The 11,535-nt window shown below is 44.5% G+C and overlaps 1 protein-coding gene across 2 annotated transcripts; it reads left to right on the top strand.

Annotated features, from left to right (window-relative positions):
- The first annotated feature begins 300 nt into the window (after positions 1 to 300).
- Positions 301 to 10,661, top strand: FUCA2 (alpha-L-fucosidase 2). 2 transcript variants are annotated; one of them, XM_065680689.1, is made up of 7 exons: positions 301 to 631; positions 3,478 to 3,665; positions 5,269 to 5,608; positions 6,211 to 6,421; positions 7,795 to 7,985; positions 8,933 to 9,041; positions 10,521 to 10,661. In XM_065680689.1, the coding sequence occupies exons 1-7, from the start codon at positions 396 to 398 to the stop codon at positions 10,659 to 10,661; spliced, it is 1,416 nt and encodes a 471-aa protein (XP_065536761.1). In that variant the 5' UTR covers positions 301 to 395. The 2 variants fall into 2 exon arrangements, with proteins under 2 accessions (XP_065536761.1, XP_065536762.1); XM_065680690.1 differs by lacking the exon at positions 10,521 to 10,661 and having other exon boundaries at positions 7,795 to 7,990; positions 8,933 to 9,017.
- The last annotated feature ends 874 nt before the right edge of the window (positions 10,662 to 11,535 follow it).

Raw genomic sequence — 11,535 nt, forward strand, 5'->3', positions numbered from 1 at the left:
ACTTCATTTTCTTAAAATCCTTCAGATCCAGGTGGCAACTTGTGATGGAGCAAAGAGGTAACGCGGCTCCGACGGGAACAGGCCTCCAAAGGCTGCCGCGCTTCTCCATGCAGAGGAGGCGAAGGCCGCGGCGCTGCTGGCTTAGCCGGGGAGGGCGCGGATGAGCCTCAGCACGGCCGGGGCCGGGGCCCGAGCTCTCCACCTGCGGGTGCTACGTCCAGGCTACGCTTCGGCCGGAGGGCGGCGGGCTGCGGCGGAACGGGCGCTGGGGCGGGGAGAGCCGGAGCCAGAGCCCGCCCCACGGCCCGGCCCGCGAGTCCCGTTCTGCCCTGCGTGGCCGTGCGGCTCCGGCATCCCTGCCCTCAGGAGCCGCCTCCTCTTAACCCGCCGCCGCCATGCCGGGCTCACCCGGCCGCGCCTCGCCGCCGTTGCTGCTGCTGGGGCTGCTGCTGGGCCTGCCCGGGCTGCTGGCGGCGCGGCCGCCGGGTGGTGACGGGCAGCCTCGCTATGAGCCCACCTGGAGCTCGCTGGACACCCGGCCGCTGCCCGCCTGGTTTGACGAGGCGAAGTTTGGCGTCTTCATCCACTGGGGCGTGTTCTCGGTGCCCAGCTTCGGCAGCGAGTGGTTCTGGTGAGCTCCCCGGCCCCTGGCCTGCCCAGCCCCTGGGCCTCCCCGGCCGTGGCGCCCGCAGGCCCCGGCGTCCCTGGCGCTGCCGCCGAGGGCCGGCTGGGAGGGTCGCACCGAGGTACAGCGGCTGTGGCTGGGTCGTGCCGGGGATCTGAGGAGTCTGCTTGGAAAACTGCTCTTTGGGCAGGCAGGCTTTGACCTGGTGTGTCCCCCCTTAAAGCGGTGGTTAGGTTTAAGGCCCGTCTGCACGCTGACCCTGGAGCTGAGGTGTGTGGGAAGAGGTTTATTTCCAGCTGAGGCCACTGAATTTATGGCGCCGTGTACGAAGGAAGCAGAGTTTGATGTGCTTCTGGTACGTCTCACCACGTCTGCCCTGCCCTAAAACTCTTCACTATGTTGGCCTGTAGAGCTGAAAGATGTGTTTTCCACAGCGGTCTGAAAGAGGCGGTTGGGTGGGCGGCAGGAGACCTGCGGAGCTGTGGCGAAGGGATCGGTGAAGGGGCTCTCCCCAGGCGCGGTGAGGTCGGGCACTGGGGAGCTCCGGCTCTGGAGGAGCCTTGCCCAGCTCCTGCTGGATCGCCGGGGCCCTGCGCTGTGTGGGCAGCGCAGCAGCCCATCGCTCCCCCAGCGCTGCCTTTGCTTGGCAAGCTGCCTGCAGTTCTCATGTGCGCATTCTCTGCGCTAGGTGGGTTTCTTCTTTTTTCTTATTAAAAGCTACTTTCCGCTGAAAAGAGCCTAAAAAGCTGATCCTTCAAATAATTTGAATTCAAAGGCTGAATAAAACCTTTGGTTTGCGTGCGTTCACTGGTTCAGGCCCTTGGCTGTCAGCATATTTTTTTTGCTGCCTTCTTTCCATGCTCTACCAAATACTTCCTGTATGACTTCAAGTGAATCACATTACTATTTACGACATGAAGATAACAGCAGCTATGTGGCAGAGCTGTAGTAAACCTTAAATACAGTATTTGTAAACAGCCTAGCACCAGTATAAACAAAATGCTGTTCTCTGACAGTATTTGCTCTGTTCTTATCAGAGTTATGTTCAGGAGTTTCAGCAGTTTTTTAATGTGGACTCCACTTAATACGTTACTTTCCCAGTGGGGATGGGGAGACACTAACTTTGGGTTCAGGCAGCACGTGCAGTCAGATGATGAATCACAGAATCGAAGTCCTGTGTTAGCAGCTTCAGATGTTGAGTTATAAAATCTTAACATCACCCAGCCCATCACCTTTCCCTTGCGGCTGTTCAGCCTTGGTCAGGATGTTTCTAGAATCTTAACGTGTCAAAGTGGAAGTGCTCACGTTAGCAAACAGTGTGACAAAGGGAAAGAAGTGAGGATGTTACCTGTTTCTTTATGCAATTACACACTTCAAAATCAGAGTGGGGTGGGGTTTTTATCCAGATTCTTTCAGTGAAGAAGGCTGTCTCAGCTGTTCTAGATTTTTTTTTTCCCTTTTGCTATCAGAAGTTGGGCTTGTTTGTGCTGAATTCTATTTGGGAAGGTTACAGCAATATCCATAAAGTTACTGTCATCTCGCAGAACTGAGGTCAGAGTCCACCTCTGGACTCCAGGACAGGAGAAGGAAACACACTTCAAATGTTCAGATTCTGGCCTGGTTTATTCATTTACTTTCAGTTTGTTTTCATTTGTGTCTAAATTTGCCAACAGGATTTTTGCTGTTGGCTTCATTCATAGAAAGGTGAATGCTTTCAGACCCTTTTCTACATAAGCATTAGCAGTCACAGCATATGGTGTTGTTAAAAGGCCTCCAGCAATAAGGCTGATTATGCTGTAAGGACTGTTGTGTGCTGTTTCTGGAGTTCTCTTTCATTGCTAGGTAGTAGATGATGGAGCAGGTTGAAAATAAATAGGGCTCTGTTGGTGACTTGCGATCTCTGTGCATGATGAGGGTGAGAGGCCACGCTTGGACCACAGAGCCAAGCTCCAAGCCTTGCTGTGGACTAGACCAGTGGGAATAGTGACAGCACTGATCACTGCCATGGGGAAGTACAGGATAGAAACTGTCTCTGACTTTGCTAGGAGGAACGCAAAAATACGTCACAAGCTTATTTTTCCTTCTAGTTCCTAAATCTGTGTGCAGTGGTAGGCAGGTAGGTGTGTGCCTGTATGTTAGAGCCTGTGACAGATGTGCACCTGTAAGTGTGTGGGGTTATTGCAGAGGCAGGTTGCTGTGGGAGGACATGCCGCCTTGTATGCTGTCTTTGCTTCAGCCTCGCTTGTGCAGTGGCTGCAGCACACTGCAGGCACAGTTCTCTTGCTCTGGGACTGTGGGTAGCTGCTCACACATCAGGTTACTCTGCTCCATTTGGTGTAGAGAACTCTGGGCTGGCAGAGAGGTAAAGTTGCTGGCCTGCATGTTTGTGGGCTGCAGGAGTTGCAGTCTGTGAGGCAGAGCAGAGATGCCTGGTGTGTGAGACTTGAGGAGGGTGAGAGATGTTAGTCCAGAAAAAGCAGATTCTTTGTGCCACCTGAGCTGCTTACATGGACTGTCAACCTGTGCCCTCTGGTATGGTTTTGGGATTTGGGTACTGAGCAAGACTGCCATTTTGCCAAAGTGTAGCTGCTGTGTTTCATTGCTCAAAAATGAAATTCTGGGACTTTTGGAAACTGGAGTGCTTGAAAGATGTACAGTATGGCCAAAGAGGACAGAGAAAAGGAAATCTTTGGTAATTAATACTGTTCTGAAGCAGTTTAGTCTTACTGACAGTGTCATATACTGCCATTGCATGTGCCTCTAAATGTGAACTCAAATAGGAGCTGATGATTTCAGTTATTTTCTTTGTCTAAAAATACACCAGCAGACATGTGTTGCCCTATGTTTTGTAGGTGGTACTGGCAGAAGGAAAAGAGAGCGCCCTATGTGAAATTTATGGAGGCAAATTACCCACCTGGGTTCAGTTATGAAGATTTTGGGCCACTGTTTACAGCAGAATTCTTTGATCCCCACCAGTGGGCAGATATTTTGAAGGCTTCAGGTGCAAAATATGTTGTCTTAACTTCAAAACATCATGAAGGTAAGTGGAAGGTCTGTGAATGTTAGTAATTTGTACATTTCTGTCAACAGTAGAAAAATCTGGGTGACTTTCCTACTTTCTAAGAGAGATAAAGCCAGAGTGTTACCTGCCCCAACCCAGCCAAGGAGGAAATGAACCACCCAAGAAATGTGCATGCATTTTCCTGGCTCTTACTTACACAAAAGCTATGGCCGTGGAGCTTGTGTAGGAGGAAAAATAGATTGTGACATTGTTCTCTAGCCATAGGTAAGACAGCCTGAAGCAGTGGGGGCCGCTGAGCTTCCTGCAGTAGTTTATTTTTTATTGTGAAATTTGTTGCTTGAGGAACCAAAAAAGTGAATTCTGCACCTTTAACATATGGAGAGCCACTGTGTACAGGCAGTTAATGAGCTCCATAGGTTTCTCCAAGGAGTTTAGGAGTATATTCCAGGGGTCAGCTTCAGCGTTGGAAGCATACACAGGGAATAGCTCTTCTTGATGTAGTGCATAGAAGCCAAAACTTTGAACTAGGTCTGTAACTTTACAGATGTGATTGATTTTTTGGCACTGCAATTGTAAGATGCTTTGCAGAGTAAAGGAAAAGAAAGTGGTTGTAAGGAAATACGGTAGCAAAGAAAGTACAAAATACTAAGATGCAATATGAAAGTACATGGAGTGAATGTTGTTGGTCTTTGGGGAGATGTGGGTTCAAGACTGGCAACTTGGGAATTTTCATCTCTGCTGACACACATAAAATCCTGATCTTGATGATTCCCATGGTGTAATTCCCAGTGACTTCAAAAGAACTGTGTTTCATTTAGTCTGTTCTGTAGCCTGGGGCATGAATTTTGAGCTTGTTTTGTCTCATAGATACAAGTACATGTATCCAGTTCACAAAAGTAGCACAAGATTTATCAGACAATGAGTATAAAGCAGTTTGAAGATGAGAGTGGAGCTCCTCTGCCAGTGGTTGAAGCCTGCAGTGCAGTAGTACTTGCGCTTGTGTTGGATTGCTGGATGTCTGAAATGTTAAATCCCTGCTGATACTTTAAAAGGAGTTTATATACATGCACTGAGGAGTTGATTGAGCTGTTGTAAGTGTTCAGACAAATAAGACGTGAACATTCGCATAAGACGTAAACAGAAGGGAGGACAATAGTCTTTGAATGCAAATGGTAGCTTGTGCCTTCTGCAGCTGAGAAAGCCTTTTATCTTTCAGTTGTTGAATGTGTATTCAGTTTGTATTAGTACATTCAGTGAAAACGTAGATGCCTTGAAAATGGCTGTATTTTTGGCTAATTTAATTGCGATATATGAATGGAGTGAATTAAGGAGAAGGAATAATTATCCTAAGTAGTACAGAACTGGAAAATATAAATGTATATATGTATGTATAAAAAAAAGCATAAACATATCTGGCATGGTGTTCTGGTGTTCTGGCTACTATCATCATGCATAAACAGATTGTAGGCATACTTGATAGCATGATAACAATATTATTGCATATATGATTTTAATTATATTTATTTTTTGCAACACGCTTGTGAACTATGTTTCAGAAAGAGGAACTATAACTTCCCCTCTTCTGCTTCCCTTTCTTATCCTTCAATTTTTCTGTTTTCAGGCTTTACTTTATGGGGGTCCAAATATTCTTGGAACTGGAATGCTGTTGATGTGGGACCAAAACGAGACCTTGTGGCTGAACTAGCAACATCTGTTAGAAACAGGACTGACTTGCATTTTGGGTTATACCATTCCCTGTTCGAATGGTTTAATCCTCTCTTCCTTGAGGATGCCGCCAATGCCTTTATGACAAGAAAGTTTCCAACTAGTAAATCATTACCAGAACTCTATGAAATTGTGAACAAGTACCAACCAGAAATAATTTGGTCTGATGGGAATGGAAATGCACCAGATACTTATTGGAACAGTACTGGTTTCTTGGCCTGGCTGTATAATGACAGGTACATAATGATGCTGGCTTAGCTCTTCATCTCAAATTCTATTTTGTGTGTTCTTTGTCTCATTTTTTTCTGTATATTTTGTGGAACCTGTTACCTCTACTTGCAAGGCTTAACTAAATATTAATTTTCCTGAAATACAGAATCCCGGTCTTTCCTAGGGCTGTCAAAGCTTGCTTTAGAAGACAACTTTTTCATATTTGGCAAATCAATCAGTTAAGATGGTGTCGGCTATTCTATCTAATCATGTTCTTCCCTAAGTCTGCTGCACAGACAAACAGGAAAGCAAGTTAATTTGAGAAAATGGGTACCTTGTTGTCATCACAGACTGAACATCTGGCAGTGGATGTGAAGTGCAGGCTGATTTCTGGCAGACCTTTATGAAAGTCTGGGGCATATTCCCTAAGAAATGCCGGTCTGGACCTTTTACTAGCAAAGGATGAGAACAGGATTCCTGAAATAGCACTTATTCTGACTGTAGTAAATGAATAAGTACAGAAGTAATCCTAAATGTTAGTTTCTGTGAGGGGTGTGTGTGGAAATGGACTATACTGGCTGTGACTGCCTTTTATACTATAAAAATCATAACATTTCTCTGTTTCCAGTCCAGTCCGGGACACAGTTGTGACCAACGACCGCTGGGGGGTCGGCAGCATCTGTACACATGGTGGCTTCTACACTTGCAGTGACCGGTATAACCCTGGCCACCTCCTGCCTCACAAGTGGGAGAACTGCATGACCATTGACAGCAAGTCGTGGGGGTACAGGAGGAACGCACAGCTTGGAGATTACCTCGCAATCGAGGACTTGGTGAAGGTACAGTGGACAAAGATGTTGCCTGCAACTTCTGACTCTGCTGCCTGATTATTACGTTATGCTATATAGCATCTCTATTATATATTTTATTAAAATATTATTTTAATGGAATAATGAATCAATGAAATAATAAATAATTCTGCTCATTTCCAGCCTAGCACTGGCAGGATGGAATATCCATGTAATTCTTATTAATTTCATAGAAATGACCAAGAGAAACATGAGTTAGTAAAAATTCAGTAAGTTTCTTAGAAGCTGTTTCCCCCACTAGTAAGGATAGTTACTATAGTAACTGGATAGTTTCATAATTGCCTTTTCTACTAGTTTTTTTCTGTAACTGCACCTCCAAGTTGATGAGAAGCAAACAGTTGCAGGTTCACAGCCACTATTTAAGAACTCACGATTGAAGGTTACATCTTTTTCCCCCTTCTAGCTAGAAACAGTTTCTGACTCTTGATAGCCTTCTTACCTGGTAGCAAGAAACTTTCCATTCATCCCACTTCATTCAAAGGAAAAAAAACCCAGTGCTCTTGTTACAGATACACAGGTAGACACTAGCAGATGCGGAGAACTGGTGTTAATGGAACACTGATTCCCTTTGCTAATCTAAAGTATTAAAAAAAGATTTGAAGCTTAGGAGAACCGAGTGACAGGAAGACTGATCAATCTTTCAGTTAAATGCATTTAATTGCAAAATTCAGGTGGCGAGAGGAAGGTTGTTATTGTTGCTTAATCTAAATCTGTTCCTAGTACTGTCTTGCAAAAAATAATTGCAAATAGAAGTAATGAGGCAGAAGGTATAAATTCATTCAGTAGCTTATCTCCAGCTGTCTGTGCACCTCAGTCCATGATCTCTGGAGGGCAGCGTGGATGTGAACACAAATATTTACGGACTTTAGAAGGCCTGCTCATGTTTTACAGATGCCTCTGTAAACCAGGAAGAGCATCAAACACAGGAATAAAAAGGAAGTTGCTCCTCTGAGCTTCAGTAAAACTGAAGTGGCATCTATTAGTTTTATTCTTCTCTCATGTACAGAAATCATCTATTCCTTCTATTGGTAAAACCCTAGAAGTTGAAATGTTAAAAAGTTGTAGGCTCTGATTCTAATGTAGGTTCAGATGGACATACTGGTGCAGAAATGTATTTTGGTCTGTTTTCTGCCATAAAAATTGCCAGCAGAGCTTTGTTTCATAGGAGCTTAAATTTTGTATTGGCTGTTGGGATGACCCTGAAAGTCTAAACATGCAACAGTAACATAACTCATTCAGTTCATCATTCTGAAGCAGTATGGCAGACTTTGGTAAGTACTTCAGATGCATGATTTTATTAACTATGACCATATGCTCTGTGTATGTGCTTAAAAACATTTCAGCAACTTGTAGAAGCAGTGTCTTGTGGAGGTAACCTCCTGATGAATATTGGGCCCACTCATGATGGTCGCATCGCCGTTGTATTTGAGGAGCGCCTGAGGCAGATGGGTGCCTGGCTGAAAGTCAATGGAGAAGCCATCTACGGAACAAAACCATGGAGAGCACAGAATGACACATCCACCCCAGGAGTGTGGTAAGGTGACTGAATTAAAATCAGCTCTTCCATTAACAGTGTATGTGACCCTTTGAAATTCTTAATGATGACTTGGTGCTACAGAAATCACTACCGTATGTGTGTGTGAAGAAATTAACCCTTTTGTGACTGCACATAAAAGTGTGTATAGAACTGTAGGTGGGCAATGGGTGTCAGAGACTGTAGGTCTGGGATGATGCTGAGGCTGAGGGGAAGGTTGCAGATAGCTCCTTTAGTGATCTTGTGCTTCTTAGTGTAGCTGGCAACAGAAACTATACCCCCAAAAAATCTGGAAATATAAAACTGCTATGAAGTGTTTATCTGCACAAAGGTGATGTCACTCTTTAGAGAGAAAGAAACTAGAAACCAGTCTAGCATATCCTGCATTACTTTTTAAGGTAAAAATGCATAGGGAGGGAACTGCAATTGTTTGGTCACTATACTCAGCCAGTCTGGACTCTCCTCTGCCTTTGTGCCTCACAGCTGCTGCATGTAATACCTTAACAATCCGTCAGGGTTTTGGTCTCGACTCTCTTCTCCACTGCAGTGGGTCTTTTTACTGCAGTTACTAGTAAGATTTGGCTATCTGGCTTTAGCCTCCAAGAGCAATAAAACATTGTTAACTAAAGCAAAGAAAGAGGGAATACCTCCCTCCTCTATGGCTGAGCAGCAGTGAGATATTATGTGCTTCGGTTACTACAGATGCTTACCTCTGAACTCAGTTATTTAACAGTCTCTATTACATCTAGTTTGTTGGAACATGTTTTCAAGGATCAGTACTTTATCAAAGGCTAAAAATTGCCTGAAAAGACAGTTCTTTGTGTGAAAATGTAATTCACACTAAATCTTCAAATCCATTTTTTCAGTCCTGAAAACACTCTATGTATCACTTCAGAAAATTTACAAGGCAAAACTGACATGCATTTCTATTCCCCATTTCCAACCAGGTACACTTTCAGCCCTAAAGAGGGGAAAGTCAATGCCATCTTCCTTGACTGGCCGGTCTCTGGGACTCTGGTACTTGGTGAGCCACGAGCCAAGCTTGGAGAAACACAGGTAAAAGACAACACGCCTCACTCTTCCCCTTTAGAACAGCAAGGCTTTTAACACTGCAAGAAATGCACATGCTCTGAAGGAAAACACCTCTAGGATTTGTCATGTTCCATCGTGTTTCTTTTAGTTTCTGGCCTCTTTGGGAATGCATAGCTCAGGACAGTGTACATTGGAAGGGACCCAGCAAATGTTTGTTTCCATTCTGGGACCTCTTTGTCATAGTCCTCCCAGTGGGATGTTTCTTCTCCAACAAAGTTAAAACTGAACTGTTGGTGGAGTATGTTTTAGCTTGCAAACTAAGTAGGCCAAGTACTAGGGGAAAACAACTGTGCTGCCCCTCCTGTTTCCTGTAGCCTCTAACTCAGCATGACCTTTCTTTATAAATAGTCATCCTCCTGATTTTGGTGAGACTGTAATTGCTGTAATTGTGCAAGTCAAAGCCTTGCACAAAAGGAAAGCACACAAAGATTTTCAATGCCCAGGGATGCTAAGTAGTAGAGCAGTGCAACCCTAGATGTGTGTCTGACAGCAAGAGGTAGTCAGAAGTTGAGGACATGATGCCACACCTACATTATCAGCAGTGTAACCCAATGGAAGCAAATTTACAGAGCAAAACAGTTGGTGCTCAGGGCTTAGTATCAACACTGTGCATCTAAGGTAGGGATTATCTTTGGCTTAGCTCTGTTCTCATGCATTGGATGTCCACTAGCTGCTGAAATGAATGCATTACAGGTGTTCCTGGACTGCCTCTAGTTGCATGTGACATTAAGCCAAGACAACTCTGTGCCAGGGAAGACAGAGTAATTTCACAAGTGTTGTAGATGAATCTTGAATAGGGGTCAGGAGTATATGTGCACAGGAGAGTAAGGATGTTCCTCAGCAATAGATTGGTCTTCAGCTACTCACTATTTTCAGCATGTCAGCAGCTGGTGTGTCTCACCCTGTTCGTGTGGTTTCTGTAGAAGGGTTCTCCAGGTCTGCTTTGGTTGCGATACCTGGCTGCACTCTGTAAGGAACTGGTGCTCATTCAAGACTACAAGTTCCACTATGAGAAACAAGCATTTTGGAAACAGGTGATACAAAGGTGTGTGCTGTGGCACCTAGATCCCTGCTTAGACCAAAATCCCATCCCAGACTTCTGGAAAGTGTTTATGTACCTTCTTTACAGCCCTAAGTATGTCTCGAGACCCACCAGCCCTACCTTTACTGCTTGTAGTAAATTATTGTTTGTAATTACTTTGCAACTAATTTTCAGTTACCTTTAATAATTGTAATTCATTTGGTTGGTAAGTGGCACTTAAGGATATGGGTTAGTAAGGTAGCTATGGACCAGCACTGCACCAGCTACTAAGGAGAAAAATGACTGCTACTGCTGAACCCAGGACAGCCAACATTTCTTTTGTCAATACTGCGATGATTTGAGAAGCACACGCTTCAAGAAGGCACTGTTCTAATCACAGTGTATGTATATTTCTGCCTCAGGTGAAGCTGGTTGGCTACGAGGAACTGCTGAAATGGATTGCGCTGGGAGAAAAGGGAATCATTGTAGCTCTACCTCAGTTAACTCCCAAGCAATTGCCATGTCAGTGGGGCTGGACGTTACAGCTGACTACTGTAAGCTGAGCTGTGTCTTGGGCAGCAGGGAATGACGATGTTTTGGTCACTTTCTCATCACTGGTTTCTCTTGATTGACTGCAACACTCCACAATGATTTCACTTCTTCATGAGAGGTGGGCTGTTGTTAAAGGATGGAATGAACCTCATGAAATCTAGAACTAGTTTGAAGCTCTGCCTACAATTTGTTTCTTTGAACTTGTGTGAAAAACTGAGCATTGACCTTGACCTCTTCACTTAGTTTCTTGCCAAGTTATGGGAAAGGGGGAAGGAAAGAAGGGAAACCAGGCACTGGATTTTTAAAGCCATGAGAAACAGCAAAGCTAGTTCAAGCCAGCAGTCAAATGTCAGTTGCTCAGTCATCTACCTTCTTCAATGCAAGAAATCTTAACTTCCACAAAACTGTACAGTAAAAACCGTCTGTTTTAGAGAAAAGAATAAACTTTTTCCAAGTTTGTGCAACCAGTGGCAGTTGAGCAGGGATCTGCATTACTCTGAAGTAATTCTATCCATTATTGAGATACAAGCAAAGCGGGAGGGGGTTTTGGCTGTGTTACATAAAATTACATGGTTAAAGCTGACTGTTTATAGCCATTATTTTTAACCAGTTACCAGGGTGCCTCCTGTGGACAATAAGCCAAAACATGTACTCCAGTGACAAGCTTTTTTTATAAATGAGAAATAATCAGGCGTTGCCAGGGAGCCTCAGCGTTGTCCAGAGACATCATTTTAAGCAGAGGGTAGATTGCATCTGACTTGCAAAATTCCCAAGCTCATCATGGGTCAGGATCTGCAGGGACAGCCATGCAGTGTGCAGTTGGCAAAGAGGGGGAGGTACAGGACAACAAAAAGCATAAATTGTTTCAGTATAGATATTAAAGTT

The sequence above is a fragment of the Lathamus discolor genome, chromosome 5 (genome assembly GCF_037157495.1).
Source record: "Lathamus discolor isolate bLatDis1 chromosome 5, bLatDis1.hap1, whole genome shotgun sequence".
NCBI lineage: Eukaryota > Metazoa > Chordata > Aves > Psittaciformes > Psittacidae > Lathamus > Lathamus discolor.

Bases quoted from the DNA above. Each gene is read 5' to 3' on its own strand.
- FUCA2 (XM_065680689.1), top strand. From the start codon at position 396: ATGCCGGGCTCACCCGGCCGCGCCTCGCCGCCGTTGCTGCTGCTGGGG. The intron at 632-3,477 runs GTGAGCTCCCCG...TATGTTTTGTAG, and splicing joins TTCGGCAGCGAGTGGTTCTG to GTGGTACTGGCAGAAGGAAA. The intron at 6,422-7,794 runs GTACAGTGGACA...AAAACATTTCAG, and splicing joins CAATCGAGGACTTGGTGAAG to CAACTTGTAGAAGCAGTGTC.